The following is an 18,110-nucleotide window of genomic DNA, read 5'->3' as shown; positions in this document are numbered from 1 at the left end:
GTTAGTTAGAAAGTGTACCTTAGAAATTTTCATTTCCTCGTTCTCTTGATAGATATGCCTTTCTGACTTTTTGTTCCAAGATTATCATTCAAATCAATTTTTAAAACAGGGTCCCTCCCATATAAAATGGCAAAACATCAGAAAGCATACATTTCATAAGTCTCTACCATAAGCCACTTATCAAAAATTTGAAGAACAAAAAGCAATATTCATATGTGAAAAAAGTAAAAGGGGCATCAATGAACAAGTGGAAACAACAGATATCATTTGGATATGGCATATATTAATCAAAGTAAAAAATAATCTTACAACAAATAAACAGTTCAGAAGATTGCAATGAATAAGAAGCTAACAAGTCCCATCATTTTCAAGTAAAACTTCATTCTAAATAAGAATGAGCATTTAGAAACAAGAACTGCAATACATAGTATTAGAGATGCATCTCCTTCAGAGCAACTAACAATAACATCAAGTTTGCAACTCTGAACATTTCATTGCAATGATGTACGTGCAGTTGAAACTCCAAAGACTGTAGTGCTCAAGACATTCAATACAGTAGATATTGCTTTACACCACTTATCAGGATGGATTAAACTTTAAATATACAAGGCAGGCTCTAAGAACCACTGGTGGTGATTGGTTCACAGTACTGATGGAACAGTGGATACGTATTAAGAGATCTGCAAAAGCTTTCATACATTAACCATATTTAGCACAGTAAGTGAAGTTGCACAAGATGTACTCTCAGAAAATTTGCTCTGTAAACTTAAAACGGTGTATAGCTAGTGGGAAACCGTAATGGGTGAGAGCTAGCAATCAGGGTAGAAATATGGGTCCATCCCAACCGATTGTAAGCATCAATTAACTTTGCTTCATTTTCTCGAGTCCACTTTTCTTCACACTGGCGGGCAATTAAACGTGCTGCTAATCCATTGAATCCACGGACTTGATAATAACTAGCGAAGAACCCATTGACCTGAAAGCAGTAAAATACACAATACTCTACAACACTGGTGATTTTTTAATGAAATTTTTTCCCTCTATCTTAAATATATCCTGTAAATAAAAAAAAGGCAGTCAGCTACAATGAAAAAAGTGTTAAAGATTTAAGGAATGAAAACGAGGCACCAATATACATTCTCTAAACCTGATCATTTCAATGACAGCAAAATAAATTAGAGCAGTATTAACCATATCATAGAACTGTGTCCAAGAGATGCAGGGGAATGAAAGAGGAGAAAGCCAATCTCCAAGGAATATGCTGCCCACCAAAACCCAGCAGGGTAAAAATCCAAGCCTTTTCTTTGCAACACATCCTCTAGGAACTCCATGCTAACCCATCTCTCATGCACAAACTCTCTAACAGTATCCCTCCACCCTACACCAAAAGAAAGACTATTCTTCATTCAGTTTCATCTCCTTCCTCTATACCTCAATCTTAGGAGATTCACCTACATTCTTTAATGTATATGTATCTATCACTCTCATAAACCCAACATGACTTAATCAATCTTTCTTTCTAATAAGAGATCATATCATCTGTAAACTATTATTTCTTATATTCATGCCTTTCCTCACAAACTATTCATATCATCTGTAAACTATCATTTCTTATATTCATGCCTTTCCTCACAAACTACTGACTTGCATATACAGTTTCTGTGCAATCCTTTCTATATGCCATAAACATCTCAGCTTCCATCCTTCACTTTTTTCAATTCCTTTCACTAGTAAATATCCCTCATAATTCCTCTAGGATGTTAAGATATTCAGTGTCATTCCAAGAATCTGTACCATTATTCTCATATGCTACAATGGCATAATGTAGCTCTACATGCTGTCTCCAAATGAGAGCCCTGTGTACTTTCAAAAGCCACATCATTAACCTTTATAGTGAGTTTTAGCTTTCAATAATCAATTCCAGTTGGCCAATCCATCCCAGAAATCTTTAAATAAATAATCATACATGCGCAAACTACCTTACTGTATTTGTAATCAATTTGTAATCACGCAATCAAGAACAAGTTAGGCATTGGAGTATATCAGGTAAAGGGAAGGCCTCATTACCTTCGAATCAGATGGTTCTACAAACTTCATTATGTCAACTGCAATACTGTCCACCTGTTCTAAGTCTTCCTGGGTTAGCTCTGACACAGGAAGAGCAAGAATGTCAGCACAATAGGCTGATCCCTGACGTGAAAGAGCTTCAAGCAGAGTATTACGCTGCTTGTCCATCTGAAAAAAAACAATATCTTTATCTTATCTATATTAATATGGTCACTTCAGACACAGTTTTTCTCTCTAATTCATTCTAAATTATTCTAATTCAAAGAAGGGTGGTTCAAACATTATCATTAGAAAAAAGAAATGTATAAAAGAAAGAGACAGGAGGTCAAGAGAAAGGTGCAAGAGGTGAAAAAAAGGGCAAATGAGAGTTGGGGTGAGAGACTATCAGTAAATTTTAGGGAGAATAAAAAGATGTTCTGGAAGGAGGTAAATAGGGTGCGTAAGACAAGGGAGCAAATGGGAACTTCAGTGAAGGGCGTAAATGGGGAGGTGATAACAAGTAGTGGTGATGTGAGAAGGAGATGGAATGAGTATTTTGAAGGTTTGTTGAATGTGTCTGATGACAGAGTGGCAGATATAGGGTGTTTGGGTCGAGGTGGTGTGCAAAGTGAGAGGGTTAGGGAAAATGATTTGGTAAACAGAGAAGAGGTAGTAAAAGCTTTGCGGAAGATGAAAGCCGGCAAGGCAGCAGGTTTGGATGGTATTGCAGTGGAATTTATTAAAAAAGGGGGTGACTGTATTGTTGACTGGTTGGTAAGGTTATTTAATGTATGTATGACTCATGGTGAGGTGCCTGAGGATTGGCGGAATGCTTGCATAGTGCCATTGTACAAAGGCAAAGGGGATAAGAGTGAGTGCTCAAATTACAGAGGTATAAGTTTGTTGAGTATTCCTGGTAAATTATATGGGAGGGTATTGATTGAGAGGGTGAAGGCATGTACAGAGCATCAGATTGGGGAAGAGCAGTGTGGTTTCAGAAGTGGTAGAGGATGTGTGGATCAGGTGTTTGCTTTGAAGAATGTATGTGAGAAATACTTAGAAAAGCAAATGGATTTGTATGTAGCATTTATGGATCTGGAGAAGGCATATGATAGAGTTGATAGAGATGCTCTGTGGAAGGTATTAAGAATATATGGTGTGGGAGGAAAGTTGTTAGAAGCAGTGAAAAGTTTTTATCGAGGATGTAAGGCATGTGTACGTGTAGGAAGAGAGGAAAGTGATTGGTTCTCAGTGAATGTAGGTTTGCGGCAGGGGTGTGTGATGTCTCCATGGTTGTTTAATTTGTTTATGGATGGGGTTGTTAGGGAGGTAAATGCAAGAGTTTTGGAAAGAGGGGCAAGTATGAAGTCTGTTGGGGATGAGAGAGCTTGGGAAGTGAGTCAGTTGTTGTTCGCTGATGATACAGCGCTGGTGGCGGATTCATGTGAGAAACTGCAGAAGCTGGTGACGGAGTTTGGTAAAGTGTGTGGAAGAAGAAAGTTAAGAGTAAATGTCAATAAGAGCAAGGTTATTAGGTACAGTAGGGTTGAGGGTCAAGTCAATTGGGAGGTGAGTTTGAATGGTGAGAGGCTGGAGGAAGTGAAGTGTTTTAGATATCTGGGAGTGGATCTGTCAGCGGATGGAACCATGGAAGCGGAAGTGGATCATAGGGTGGGGGAGGGGGCGAAAATTTTGGGAGCCTTGAAAAATGTGTGGAAGTCGAGAACATTATCCCGGAAAGCAAAAATGGGTATGTTTGAAGGAATAGTAGTTCCAACAATGTTGTATGGTTGCGAGGCGTGGGCTATGGATAGAGTTGTGCGTAGGAGGATGGATGTGCTGGAAATGAGATGTTTGAGGACAATGTGTGGTGTGAGGTGGTTTGATCGAGTAAGTAACGTAAGGGTAAGAGAGATGTGTGGAAATAAAAAGAGCGTGGTTGAGAGAGCAGAAGAGGGTGTTTTGAAGTGGTTTGGGCACATGGAGAGAATGAGTGAGGAAAGATTGACCAAGAGGATATATGTGTCGGAGGTGGAGGGAACGAGGAGAAGAGGGAGACCAAATTGGAGGTGGAAAGATGGAGTGAAAAGGATTTTGTGTGATCGGGGCCTGAACATGCAGGAGGGTGAAAGGAGGGCAAGGAATAGAGTGAATTGGAGCGATGTGGTATACAGGGGTTGACGTGCTGTCAGTGGATTGAATCAAGGCATGTGAAGCGTCTGGGGTAAACCATGGAAAGCTGTGTAGGTATGTATATTTGCGTGTGTGGACGTGTGTATGTACATGTGTATGGGGGGGGTTGGGCCATTTCTTTCGTCTGTTTCCTTGCGCTACCTCGCAAACGCGGGAGACAGCGACAAAGTATAAAAAAAAAAAAAAAAAAAAAAAAAAAAAAAAACCTGGTTTAAAAAAAGGGGATATGCATATGTGGGTAAGTAGATGTTATGGAAAGCATGCATCACTGGATTACGTACTAACTGATAAGTGTGCAAAGGTGAGACTCTTTAATGTGAATATACAAAAAAGGGAAGCTGGTGGGGTGTCTGATCATTATTTGGTGAAGGTTAAGGTTTGCAGAGGCTCCAGGAAAAGAGAAAATGATATAAGAGGAAAGATGGTGATGAAAAAGAGTTAAACAAGAAAAGTGGTTTCTGTGAAGAGATACCTGGAGAGAATGAGCACAGAATGGCAAAAGTAACAGTTAATGATGTAATGGGGGGGAGGGGGTGAAGAATGGGAGGTATTAGGAAAGCACTTGCTTACATGCATGTAACTTACGTGTGAGACAAGTGAGTAGCATGTGGGAGGTGGGCAGGTGAGAAAGGGTAGTGAGCAGAGGGATGTGGAAATCAAATTGCTAGTGAAAGAAAAAAGGGAGACGTATGGGCATTATCTGCAAAGAAGGAAAGCAAGTGACCGGGAGACGTACAAGAAAAAGGAGTAGGGGCTGAAGCAAAGGACAAATGAGAGTTGGTAAGCAAGGATCAGAAATCTTCAGTTAGAATAGGGAAATGTTTTGGAAAGAGGTAAATAGTGTAAGAAAAACAAATAAACAAATGGGAAAATCAGTCAAGGGGCAAATGGGTTAATGATAGCATGCAGAGATGAGATGAAGAGGAAATGAAGTGAGTACTCAGAAGGATTGTTGAATGTGTTTGATGACAGGTTGGCATGGGATGTTTTGGACATGGTGGTGTGCAAAAGGAATCAAGTCAGTAAATCTACCATTTCTATAAGGTAAGAAAATAACATCAAGCAGGTGACTTTCAAATTCCCCACAGAAGGATCATAATCAATTCAGTTATTCACATATGTTTAGATATTAACCTGTGTTTTGATCTTGGCTGCATCAGACCGAGTGTCAGTTTTGGTACCATAGAAGGCTAGGAGAGGTGCTGTATCCACTGCTGATACAATCCGACTGGCTTGGGCTATAACCGCTGCTCTATTCTGAGCTCCAACAGCATCTAAAGCCTGCAGGCGTGCCAACTGAGCAGCAAGATGGTCTGGGTGTGCAGCCATCACCTCTTTATGTATTTGCTCCCCACTTTCACAATCTGATTGAAAAAAGAAAGTATGTGTAGAAAATAACATAAATAACAGAAGCTAACCTGTAATGCAGAAGTGAAAAAAGAAAAATCTTCATTAATCATCATATCAAGTTACAGAATTCACAGAACACACTTAATCCTTCTCAAGTACCCCATGTTCAAAGATGTGTTATAGAGAAAACAAGAGTAATATCATATGTATAAATGTATGTGTACCATATGTAAACCATTTACTAATCATAAAGGGGGGAGAGAGATATATAATGGTGGGGCCCCACCCCTGGAATTTCGTATCAAGGAACACACTCAAAGCATCTCTCGTCAGAAATCCACAAATACGGATAAACAAACCTATAAAAGCAACCACTGGGAAAAGGGACTCCAGCTACATGGTTAACCTGTCAATTTTACTAAATGGTCTCTTAAATTCATTTACCTTCTCTACATTCTGTTTACTTACTAAGCTTATTCAAACTGAACAATGCTGTATTACCCCAATAACAGTTCCTCATTTTTTCTGAATCTTAACGTCCCTTCGTCATCCTATCTAATCACTCACTGTTCAGGTTCTTAAGATTTTCTTTATGGACTATATTCTAACAAAAATTTGGGAGACTTTATTACTCACAAATTTTTCCAAAATACAGCATGCATATTAATCACAGTCCATCATTATGATCCCTTTGAGCTTGACACTTTCACCAGGAGGCTAACTTTCCCTCCACTAGCATTTCTTTCCTTCCTTGTCACAGAGCAATCAACTGGAAAGACTAACTTTATCAATATCCTTGAAAAGTTGTCTTTACTAAAAACCCTATATCAATGAGCATAAGTTCACATATCTTTGAATTTTCTTGCATGTATAATTAACAGTTTCTTATAATTCTATACTGTACTGTGAAAGAACTGTAATCATACTAAATACTTCATCAAACAAGATAGCAAAAATCCAGAGGTCTGCGGACTCATAGGGCCAGGCCACTGAACCCAAAGTTTCTGTCTTATTTGTTATGGTGGATTATTATGTATCATCAATAATGTTATTTCCAAAGAACCTGGTCACAAGAACACAGCACTATATATTGTAAAACTTTCTTGTTTCATTGTCTTTACACACCTAATTTAGCTATCCATGCAGTCTGAAGATCTCTTAGAGCCTCCAAGTAATCAGCATGTGTTTTGGCCTCTTTTTTTTCTTCTGAGTTGCTGTTGCTACTACCAGTGCTCCGTTTCTTGCATGGCAACTCTGTTACCACAACACGTACAGGATACTGATCCTGTTAAAAAATCATGATAAAAAATGATCATATTAAAATCAAATCAGGTTCTTTAATAAATTTACAAAATATGACACAAAAACATATCATTTCAATCAATCTAAACTCCTGGACAACATCAGAACATCAATTTTCAACCAGTCAAAGAACTAATGCAAGAATGAACTAATCAAATGAATTACTCTGATTTCATTGTGTATGATGCAATCCATTTCCATATTCTATAGTTCTTCTGGTGACTCAAGAAATTTTGTAAAAATCTTTTTCAGGCAAATTCATCATTACATGAGGAACACTAAGCTAAACTCCCACCTCTTTTAAAGGTTAACTCAAATACTATTAATTTCATTCCAGTCACATTCAAATCAGGTAAATCTTAATTCATCTATTGTCTTTATTCAACCTTATATTTCCTTTAATCTAAGTAGCTATTCCTTTCTCAATCCTATGTCACCTATACTGTATGTCAATACACTCCCCAAACATCCTCCTTTCTCTATTTACCTCCCTCTTGGCATGTTTAATTTTACTGACTGAAATTTGCTAGAAATATGATAACCTACTGCCTCACTCATTTACATGAAGCACATGGCACCACACTTCATTCCTAACCCTTAAAATGAAGGATCTGAATTTGGGACCATGCAGAGATGGCAGTGTTAACTCTAAATGTGTGCACGGAGCCATCATCTTGTAATTACTAGGTCACAAACTGTTTAAATCTTAACATGAGGCATGTGATGACCTTCAAAAAATGTGATGGTGTGAAGGATGCTACTCTTCTAACATCACTCTTATTCTATCCGCTACAAAGTCCCAGTCTTGATTTGTTTCTGTTATCAAGTACAAATACATTGCAAATTTGACTTCTTTACCTCTTATGCATTACTCAAAAATCCTGACACCTGTACATCCTTCACCATCTTAGTACTGCTACCTTGACCACTAAACTGCTACCAAATTCATTTCTGTGACACACTGAGGTCTCTATATCAACTTTCACATTTGAGAATATTTCTTTTACAGATTCTTACAAAATCATCACAGCAACTGCTTTCTCCTTTCACTTTCTGCATTTCAAAAAGAGCAACAAACTCATTTGTCTGCTGGGTTATCAATATTTCATGAACACCAATTCCTTTTAATTACAAAAAATTATGCATGAAAATTTCCTACAACCAGTTTGGATGTAAAATTTCACACCCTAAGCTACTGATGACCTACTAGCAATACTTGAAAAAATCACAGAATAATTCTGCATGCTAGTTTCATCTATCATACATGTAAGTGCTACTTGCTTGCACTAAAACACAAGAAAGTCTGAAAACAATAAAATTTCCTTGGGCAAGTATGCAAAAGTAAGATACTGAAAGAAAGTCAGAAAATGCAAACAAAAGTAAAAAGAGGGACATATAAAGGCTTGGAGCACTGTCAGAAACTAATATGCAGCACTATATATTAACATTACTTGCCTCATTTACTAAATCTTAAACCCAACACCTCACATCATCATTTACTAAATCCCTATTCATAATTCAATTGGTACAGACATATTACCCTATTCCTCAAGAGCAATATGATGAAGTCAGCTTGCTAACTAAATTGACTCGTAAGATGAAAATGACATATTTTAATTAAACAAAGTTCCATGCTAACTGCACTCTGACAATTTCTCTTTTTAGAAGAATACTGACAGGAGAGTAAGTTGTTAGGCTAATACTCAACCAAAGGAAGACAAACTATAAAGCAGTGCATATGCTAGTAAGTGGTATCAAGGCAATCTGAATGAGGTGACGTACAGTGATAGGGATGCTATGGCAAACAACACCCAGTATGAGCATCATACAGCAATAATGAGTTTCTTCCCATAAAATTTATACATACAAATCCATGAAGAAATGATGTTTCCCAATACTAGCAATTTGACCACAAAGACTATATTCAAAATTAAACTAACATTGTTTTCTTGAAAAATATAAAGGTGGGGCACTTTGAACTGCTACGACAAGACTGTGATTTACTGACTAATGTGAGTCCACAAGCTAGGTCCTGACATCAGATTAAAAAAGCTAAATAAAAGAAATGCAATTTCCACAAATGTTACAGTATCAAAATCTTATAACAATTGCAGTAGCAGCAATATGAAATTATTACCATCTTATCCTGCTTATCTTTATACATGCCAGAACAGGTGAGAATTATGACAAATGGGAGGGAAGTGCCTTCTCCTCATCAATGGACTGAGAGATCATCTCATCCTTTCAAGCTTTTTTAGAAGGTGTATGTCTGGGAGTTACTGATGGGTGCCAGAATTAGACATTAAGTCACATAGAAGGAGAAGTCCAACAGCCCAACCACAAAGAATGAGCACATTATCAATATACAGTGAGTACAGTGTTAAGTCACAAATGTTGGTAGCTTTATATGCCAAAAGAAATAATGCTCCACTACTACAAAGAGTAAAAGTTACAAACAATAATTTGATTCAGCAGGACACTGCTTTACTATAATTCTAGTGGTAAATGATTAAAACAACCATCATACAAGAACACCAAGGGCTTCAAACCATGTTCTATTTTATGTTGGTCTATCCACTAAACTGAGTTGGCACACTGTATTAGAACCTGCTACTCTAAAGTGTCAGTGCTGTGGTTGCCCACATGCCCCAGTCCGACCAACCTTTGTTTATCACCAAACTGTGTATTGTTCAGTCAGCTAGTTCTGTCTTGACTGCTTTTTACATGCAATATACTGTACAGCATGTTATACATTGCATTTTGTGCAAGATCATGTTTGCAAAACAATATTCAATTGTTTACAGTCACCAAAAAATGAGGCATCTGATTACATCAATGGTATATGCAATTTAAAGATGCTTATCAGTCAAAGATATTTCTCTTGACATGTAAAGAATTCATAAACATAATATGCAAGACCTTCCATTAAAGTAAAATTGGTTCCATCAACTTTAAAGCTGGAGATCAATTATATTCATCAAAAAAGATAAATTTAGTCTCTTAACATATATATCCTCCTGAAAGCAATACCATATTTGTCACTTTACCATCATTACTCCTACTAATAAATCAAGTCCATGGGTTATTATTACAGCAAGTAAATGCATACCACCACAAATACCTTAACAAATCGATCTAATGAGAAAGAGATATCAAAAACTTCATGTAATCAGTACAAGCTATTATGTGGAATCTAATGTGGAGAAAAACTATGCCTTTGTTTCTTAGAAAAATATAAGAATAAATGAATCAAGTTAATTCACTCTTCTAAAACAATGGAATTTCCTTTCCAACACATAAATGCAAAAACATCTTTATCTTTGGTAAAAAAGTTAAAAGATTACCCAGCAATGATGTCATAAATGAAGACCAAATAATAATTTTAGCCATAGTAGTCAAGGTCATGACTTCAAAACTCTTTTGAAGACCATTCCTATACACTGAAAGACATAAAAATGTATTCTCATTTGTTTTGGTTTAAGAAATGGTATTCTGCTCAAAACAACAAAGGAGAGCCACAAACATATAGAATCCATTTCAAAGAACAGTCCTTCCTATAAAAACATAAACCAGACTCTTATGTATATATGAGTAATACCATAAACACCAAACTTCCCACATAAGCCAGAACAAAAAAAAAAGTCATCTAAATAAAAGAGAAGTATAAGTTCAGACTAAATTCTCACAAGACTACACAGGAAGTAAGATGTTATTTGCATTCCAGCCAAACTAATTTCCCTTATAACAACAAGCACCATTAAGGTTTCCTTCACAGGCAAAATCCTCTTGATAAAAATGAGCATGAAAAATTGGTCTGATCCATAACTTTACTGAGGATGTGTAGTCAGGACATTTCATCTGGAATTATGTCTTCTCTTGTACATACATTATACATATGATGAGAATGTTCACCTAACATCATGGGCAACAAATCCTTTCAAAACTGTACAGCACAACCAATCAAAGGACTATCTATGAAGATCCACATGATGAAGTAATTGGGAATACTACCTATGAGGGTATTTATTTTCAAACAATGCCAATTTTGCCCCAAACCCCCCTCTAAGAGATGGAAAACATAGTTCTACCTTGAAGCAGTGGTGATGATTGCCACAAGCAGGTGAGATGAGGTTTGTTGGGTGATGTAACACATGCTTAGCTGTTTTTGGCTGTCCTGTGTCAGTGAGAAGCAGCCTGCTGTATTAAATTTTCATATTTTGAATGTGACATCCAGCCTACCTCTTTCTAAATGAGTTAACAGGCTGCAGTCACAACATATTGGAAAGAAAGAAAGAAAGAAAATAAATAAAAAAGAAAGAAAGCGATGAAAGGGCAAGCTTGTGCTCTTACCGGCATAGTACGTATGGGCCCAAACTTGTGGTTACTTACAGCTTTCCGAACTTGCTCATCCTTTGCAAATGAGAGAGTACCTAATAAAGCTTGACCAGGGGTCAGCCCAAGGCCCTTTAGAGTCCTGAAAAAATAAAATGAATTTCATTGTTATGCACTTAATACCATAAATTTCAAGGGATAGTCAAACACACTAGAGCAACAAATGTAGGCTTTGAAGGATGAAAAACCATTTCACTAAAACAGGCAGAGCAGTAACCTACTGGTACATCAAAACCAAGAAAAATGTCATAGTAATGGGATAAATACACCAAATTGTAGGACACATCTGGCAAGCCACTTGGTGGTCTGACATTGTGCATTAGCATGTTTAGGTGTGGCAGTAAACAACCAAACAAAAATTTCATGAGATTTGAAAAAATTCAGAATAGTGATCTGAATTCATCATTCTATGCAGTATACCATGTGGTGACATATTAGGCAATTCAATTCCCTGCTCACCTGACTCAACATGCATCAGCACCAATTACATTAACTGCTTGGGTACAGTTGAACAATGGTCTCATTTACACACTTCCACTTTATAGCTGTCATGCATAATTCACCAAATCTACAGCCAAGCCAAAGAAAGTTTTCTATGGTTTACCCTGACTGCTTTATAAGTCCTGGTTCAGTCCACTGACAGCATGTCATCTGGATAAACCAATTCAACAATATGGGATGAAAAAGTTTGCTTCGGGCTTTTACTTTCATTAATAAACCATCAACAAAAAAAGTAGACATTAAGGTACACAATAACTATTAATGTTTTCAATAGTTTACAGCATCAATCATTATGCAATACCAATCCAAGATACCCACTTGTCGGAGAGGCTGGGGGCTGCGAGGTAGATAGGTTGACTAGTACCCATACTGAGTGGGATGGGTTGAGCTTTCTTGCCAGATGCCACTGCTGCATTGAATGATGTATAGATATCTAACTTTACCTGTAAATATGTTTTACATAATCAGTGCATTCTGGATGACCCTTGTTATTCTAATAAAATCACAACATAACTATAAATGCTGAAGAAATGAGACACATCAGTTCTGGAATGTGCCTGTCACTTCAAATCATGGTGTATTTTCACTTCCAAATGTCTGTGACTGCATCTGTGTCCATGATCATGTCCAAGTTTATGCATTAGTGTGTCTATTTCCAAATGGGTGTGAAAATTTTTTTTTTTTTGTGCCTCAAAGTGGTAAAACCATGAATAACGAGGCTGTATCATTATCAGAGAATAGAAAAGAACACAGTATCATTGACGACATTCATGCCCCAAAGGAGGTCCCTCACTCCACTCCCAAATAGAGCACAGTCATAAAGGAACTCCACACGAGGGGTCACAGGGACATAAAATAACAAATATCAAAACCATCTGCCAGTGACAAGAAATCTAAACACTGAGCTGTATTTTGCACAATAATCTAAGAAAGCCTTTGCAACAGTGGTGTACTACAATCTAACTCAAACTCGAGTGATATCAGAATAACTCAAAAGTTTCCAATCTTAACTAAATGCATAACTTTAGCAAGCTCAATCAAATTTAGTATCATTACGCACATAAATTCTTTCATTTTTCTTTTGCCTTTCCTGCTTACACAGTTAAGTGTCAGGAATAGATGAGAAAAGTATCATTTGCATAAATATTTGGACAAATGATGCACTCTTGTAAAACAATATATGTAAAGGACTATCTGAATGTCCACTTCCAACCTAAAAAATAAAAAAAAGATAAATACCCATGAAGTTGTGCATTATAAATGTAATAATCAGATTCCATGCAGCTCCTGATTAACAGCTCAAAAATATACTGACTCCAAGCTGCTGAAGACAACTATCTTCCAAAACGCATGAAGTTTCCATTACCTTATCACAATCTCACAATCCATTTGCTATATCTAAAGCATGTTATCATAAGCTTAACCTCCAATGAAATACATACTTACCTCTTGAGCCAATTTGGTGAGCACTGTAAGAGGTAAATCAGAGAGCTTCTCTAGCAGATCTGGCCGTTCATGTCGAACATGTAGTCTGATTGTATAGTCACCCTTTTCCAGTTTAAGGGAGTATTTGTTACTGTAGGCATCACCAGAACCAAGGAGCTGCTTGTTATGATCAAACAACATCCACAGCTGAGACTCATAGGCAGATTCGTATAGAACATCACTTAACAGAGCACACTTGGGAGTTATCTGTAAATAAAAAAAAATAAGTAAAAATAAGTACAAGCTATCAGCCATATAATTTCAAACCTCAGCATACTAATACTGTACTACCTAAACATAAAAAAATGAAGCTACAACCTAACACAAGGCATTGCCACTTCTAGGGATGCCCAAAACTTCATCAGATTTGATGCCCTAAGTTTCACTTATCAGACTTAAAAACACTGGACCTAGCAAGATCCAAGAAGTGCAGAACTGACATGCTATCTACCTATCCCTAACAATGACTACCTACACAAGTAATCATGGTGCAGAAAAGTGCTTTTTCAAGATAGGCTACTAATCCAACAATGATGGCTTCAGATTAAATATATTCCCTCATAATTGAAAAAAAATTAGTCTTCTTACATCTACTTAGGTTTTCCCTAAGAACAAAATAATCAGTTTTAAGAATACATGTTCTCTGCATGAAAGAAGAAAAAGAACAACCCATTTCCCAAACAAAGGAAAAAGCTAAACTTATAAGACAAACCATGAGTAGATGTACATGTCATCCAATATAAAAGCCAAGTAACAGGACAATTACTGATGACTTCCATTCTTGTGACTTGTACTTGTGTCTCATAAAATAAATTTTCTGAAGAAAATATTCCTCATGGTTACACAAGCTATTACAAAGCATCCCAGTAAAACGAGCCTATGACATGACTGATACAATTTTCTTCCTTTACATAAAAGAAAAATATGTTTCCGTACAAATTGGAGGTGGAAAGATGGAGTGAAAAAGATTTTGTGTGATCGGGGCCTGAACATGCAGGAGGGTGAAAGGAGGGCAAGGAATAGAGTGAATTGGAGCGATGTGGTATACCGGGGTTGACGTGCTGTCAGTGGATTGAATCAAGGCATGTGAAGCGTCTGGGGTAAACCGTGGAAAGCTGTGTAGGTATGTATATTTGCGTGTGTGGACGTATGTATATACATGTGTATGGGGGGGGGGGGGGGGGGGGGGGGGGGGGGGGCCATTTCTTTCGTCTGTTTCCTTGCGCTACCTCGCAAACGCGGGAGACAGCGACAAAGTATAATAAAATAAAAAACATCTACATGTGATCGTAATCTGAATCTTTACTAAGTAATGATAGAGCAGTATCTTGAGAACATAATCTGATTTCTGATGCTTGGTTGGAAAAGAGTTCGAAGGATTTACAGTGATGGCAAGAGAAAGATTGTCATTATTAGTTCCAGCTCACTGAAGGTTTTGTTTCAAATAGATCCACTGAAACCTACATTAAATATAGCCATCCATAAATGGTAAGTTTTATGTATCGTAAAAGAAATATGTTGGACAAAAAAATGAGAAATATGAGGGAAATGAAAACCATTACCCATTATAATGTTCCTGGTGGCAAATAATCTAAGAGTATGTTAATAACACTTTAATATGTGAGTCACACATCTACTCACTTCTGCAGACTTAGATAATGAGAGGTTGTATGACAGCACCAACTGGTACACTGGTCGGCTTCCAGGAATGGTGTCTCGAGGTCCACCTAACACCTCCACTTTGCTTTCTGTTGGCATTAATACCTGCATGAAAACAGAAATTGCTAAAATCAGAAATGATTCTAAACACAAATCAAGATGGAAATATTGCAAAGGTTGGTCTGAAGGCTCAGGAAATGTAACAGACCAATATCATGGAAAAGTTTCATAGAATAACTAAAGATACTATCTTGCTACAGAAAACAGGAGCCTGGATGCAAAAGAAAGAGGATGTAGGCAGACATGGTTATGTAGGACATCCATGAGAAATCTTAATAATCAATAATATTCAATCTTTGGTCATTACAGTTGTTTCATATCATAGCGAGATTCATAAGTATTGTAACCTGTGTATGATGCTTAAGGGAGGCCTGAGGAGATAACTCCTCTGATCGCAATCCTGCTCGAACATCCACTCTCTGTACACCATCGCTACAGAACAATGTAACCTGCAGGAGACAAACAATAACTACAGTGTTAGTGCATGACAATATATCTATAAAATGCCAACCATTTAAACCTTTACATTTAAGATCAGAACATAGGAAATTATATAAATTTCCTTCTGTTTATAATTTCCCACCCTAACCCTGTTTCTTAAATGCCCTGTCACCTAACCTACACAAACTCAACATTTTGAGAAATAAAATGAAGTACTGTATGCACATCTCTTAGGGACAATACAAAGACAGTAACCATAGGTAAAACAAGCAAATGCTGTAGCTGCTGATACCAATTTCAAAAAGCAAATACATGTAAACAAAATACATTGTTTTATATTTAACTGTTTCATCTCCCATAGTAAGCTGCATCTGGAACAAACTAACAACCATATATACACATCTTAAAACTGAAATATAAATCTCATACATAATGAATACCAAAATATTGACAATTAATGACTGTGTCTACATTACTTTAGATACTAACTTCAAGCATGAAGCTGGGATGGACAACGCTAATTTTCATATACATATGTATGGCAGAGTATGAAAAACTTTATCTGTGTGTAACTGCTTTTTTTTTTGGCCTCCCCAAGTGTAAAAATTGCAAAATATTTTGTTATATTTGTGAAAAGGCACATAAAAATACTAAAACATTTCTCAAGAATGAAGACTTAACTATTCCTAATTTAGGAAAAACATATTATCTATCACACTGGCCAATCCTGTGTATGCAAATTACATTAATTTTCATCTCATAAATTTTTTGCTCAATGCTTAGTTGCAAAAACTATCAAATGCACATAAAAAAATCGATTAAGAGCTAAAAATCTATAGTTTAGGAAATATCAATTACCCTACAAACTGGTCAATCTTAAGGGAGGAGTTATGTGGCATGATGACAGTAGGTGCTTTGGGAAGGAGTGTGCCACAGACTCAGCAAGGTCATAGAAAAGGTGTACAACCACCCATCATGGTCATTAGTGGTTTACTGAGGTCCCTAAGCTTGGGTGCCATCTATGGCCAACCAACAGAGCATAAATCCTGTACCTAACAAGAGACTGATGTCCACAGCACCAAAAATGTTTAATAAAAGCCTACTTCTTCACTCTACACATGTACACTCTTTTTCATTTTACAGCTGCACAGAAATAATGAACAAAGCATACCTCCTCTTGTGATGGGCGGAGACTGTGAAATTCAACTGTGACTTCTACTTCTCCATCCACTAGACTAGACCACCAGCGAGCTAGACACACTTCCAATGTGTAGCCACCTCGCACACCAAATATTTGTGTACTAACTTCATTGCAACCTAAATTAATAACCTGAAAAGAAATTGATGTTCAAAGTACCTTCACGTTGTAAATCTTATTGTACATGAAAACAATGGGAAGGGTCTTCTTAATGTCAAAAAAGGCTTTATAAAAATAAACATTGTAGAAATGAGACAAACTGCAAAGGGGCTAACATGATAGTACGAAATAAAGTAACATATTTCTTCACATTAGTTCAAATTAGAGAACAAATGCCATCTATGTCCAAGGCAACAAAAGGTAAGTAAGAGAGTAGAAAAGAATTTCAATATTTCTTCATGAATGAACAAAATACCCCCATGATTTGTAGCTGACACTCACTAGTCAACTGATCTTTCATCAACTCCTCACATCTAGCTGAATGAAGCCCCACTGTTACTGAATAGCCATGACAAATCAAGACCCGAGTTTAAAAAGAAAACATTGCATTCCCACTACAAGTATGCACGACCCATAGCTGGGATGCCACAAGCAAATTCACATAAATTGAGTACACTAAAGAGGAAGGCCAGCCAAGAACAAACCCAGTTGCTCTATTGGAAAAGAAGACTTTATTCTTTTGAATGTTCTTTCAGTGTAAAGTAGAACATATGTTCCCCATCATGAAAACAAAACATACAATAGGAGAAAACTAGAATTACAAAAGTAACAAAACAGAATTGGTAAACAGTAACATTTGTAAGCTATACAGAATTAAAGAGTGTCTGGCAGACCAAGTAAGGATGCAACATAAATGAGGCCACTAAAAGGGCAATCTACAAAGAAATCTACAAAGGAAATACAGGCTTATTAATCATTTCTGACAACTTGATTACTGAACTACGATATGATCTCTTTCACTTACCTTATAATACTCCAGTGTCTTAACACTACATTTGGGCTTAAGCTGAACAGCATGCAGCGTGAACCGTTGGCACTTGTCTGAATGAGATGCCTTGAGGGTCACAGTAGCCCAAGTTGACTCTATTGGCACATAAATAAAGTGACGGCGTACACATCCAGCCCGAAAAACCTTAGCTGGACTACAAAGTAAAACAATGAAATGAGCTGAAGTTCAAAAGTATCTTTAATCAGTTAGTTTATTCATCCTTACAATAAAGCTAACTCTAATATATGATACTTCAAAAAACTCACTCTACTCTCTCATCTTCTTACTCTTTCATTAGTATGGGGTAGATTACTGCATACATAGTTTGGTCATCATCAAAATAAAGCTAACTCTAAGATACAATACTCTATCTTTGTTGGTATGGGGTAGATTATTGCAAATATCTCTAAATGCCATTTATAAGAACTCTTTCACTCAAAATAAACAATCATAAGAATTCTTTCACTCAAAATAAACAATCTCTATCACTGCTTA

General features: G+C 36.8%; 1 protein-coding gene across 2 annotated transcripts in view; it reads right to left on the bottom strand.

Moving 5' to 3' along the window:
• Positions 1-261: 261 nt before the first annotated feature.
• The window catches only part of TppII (Tripeptidyl-peptidase II), a 39,214-nt gene continuing 21,365 nt past the window's right edge, over positions 262-18,110 (bottom strand). Inside the window, exons 15-25 of one of the 2 annotated variants that reach the window (XM_071678545.1) lie at positions 17,592-17,769; positions 16,601-16,759; positions 15,336-15,437; positions 14,911-15,033; positions 13,231-13,476; positions 12,103-12,227; positions 11,242-11,365; positions 6,715-6,874; positions 5,374-5,603; positions 2,068-2,235; positions 262-976 (exon numbers count right to left, since the gene is read on the bottom strand). In XM_071678545.1, the coding sequence (XP_071534646.1) occupies positions 767-976; positions 2,068-2,235; positions 5,374-5,603; positions 6,715-6,874; positions 11,242-11,365; positions 12,103-12,227; positions 13,231-13,476; positions 14,911-15,033; positions 15,336-15,437; positions 16,601-16,759; positions 17,592-17,769 (1,825 nt within the window). In that variant the 3' untranslated portion in view covers positions 262-766. The remainder of the gene's footprint in view (positions 977-2,067; positions 2,236-5,373; positions 5,604-6,714; positions 6,875-11,241; positions 11,366-12,102; positions 12,228-13,230; positions 13,477-14,910; positions 15,034-15,335; positions 15,438-16,600; positions 16,760-17,591; positions 17,770-18,110) is intronic. The other variant, XM_071678546.1, reaches the window with a different exon arrangement.

Source organism: Panulirus ornatus, chromosome 28 (genome assembly GCF_036320965.1).
Source record: "Panulirus ornatus isolate Po-2019 chromosome 28, ASM3632096v1, whole genome shotgun sequence".
Classification (NCBI taxonomy): Eukaryota; Metazoa; Arthropoda; class Malacostraca; order Decapoda; family Palinuridae; genus Panulirus; species Panulirus ornatus.
Note: the sequence above shows the minus strand (reverse complement) of the source record. Positions and strands in the feature narration are given on the sequence as shown.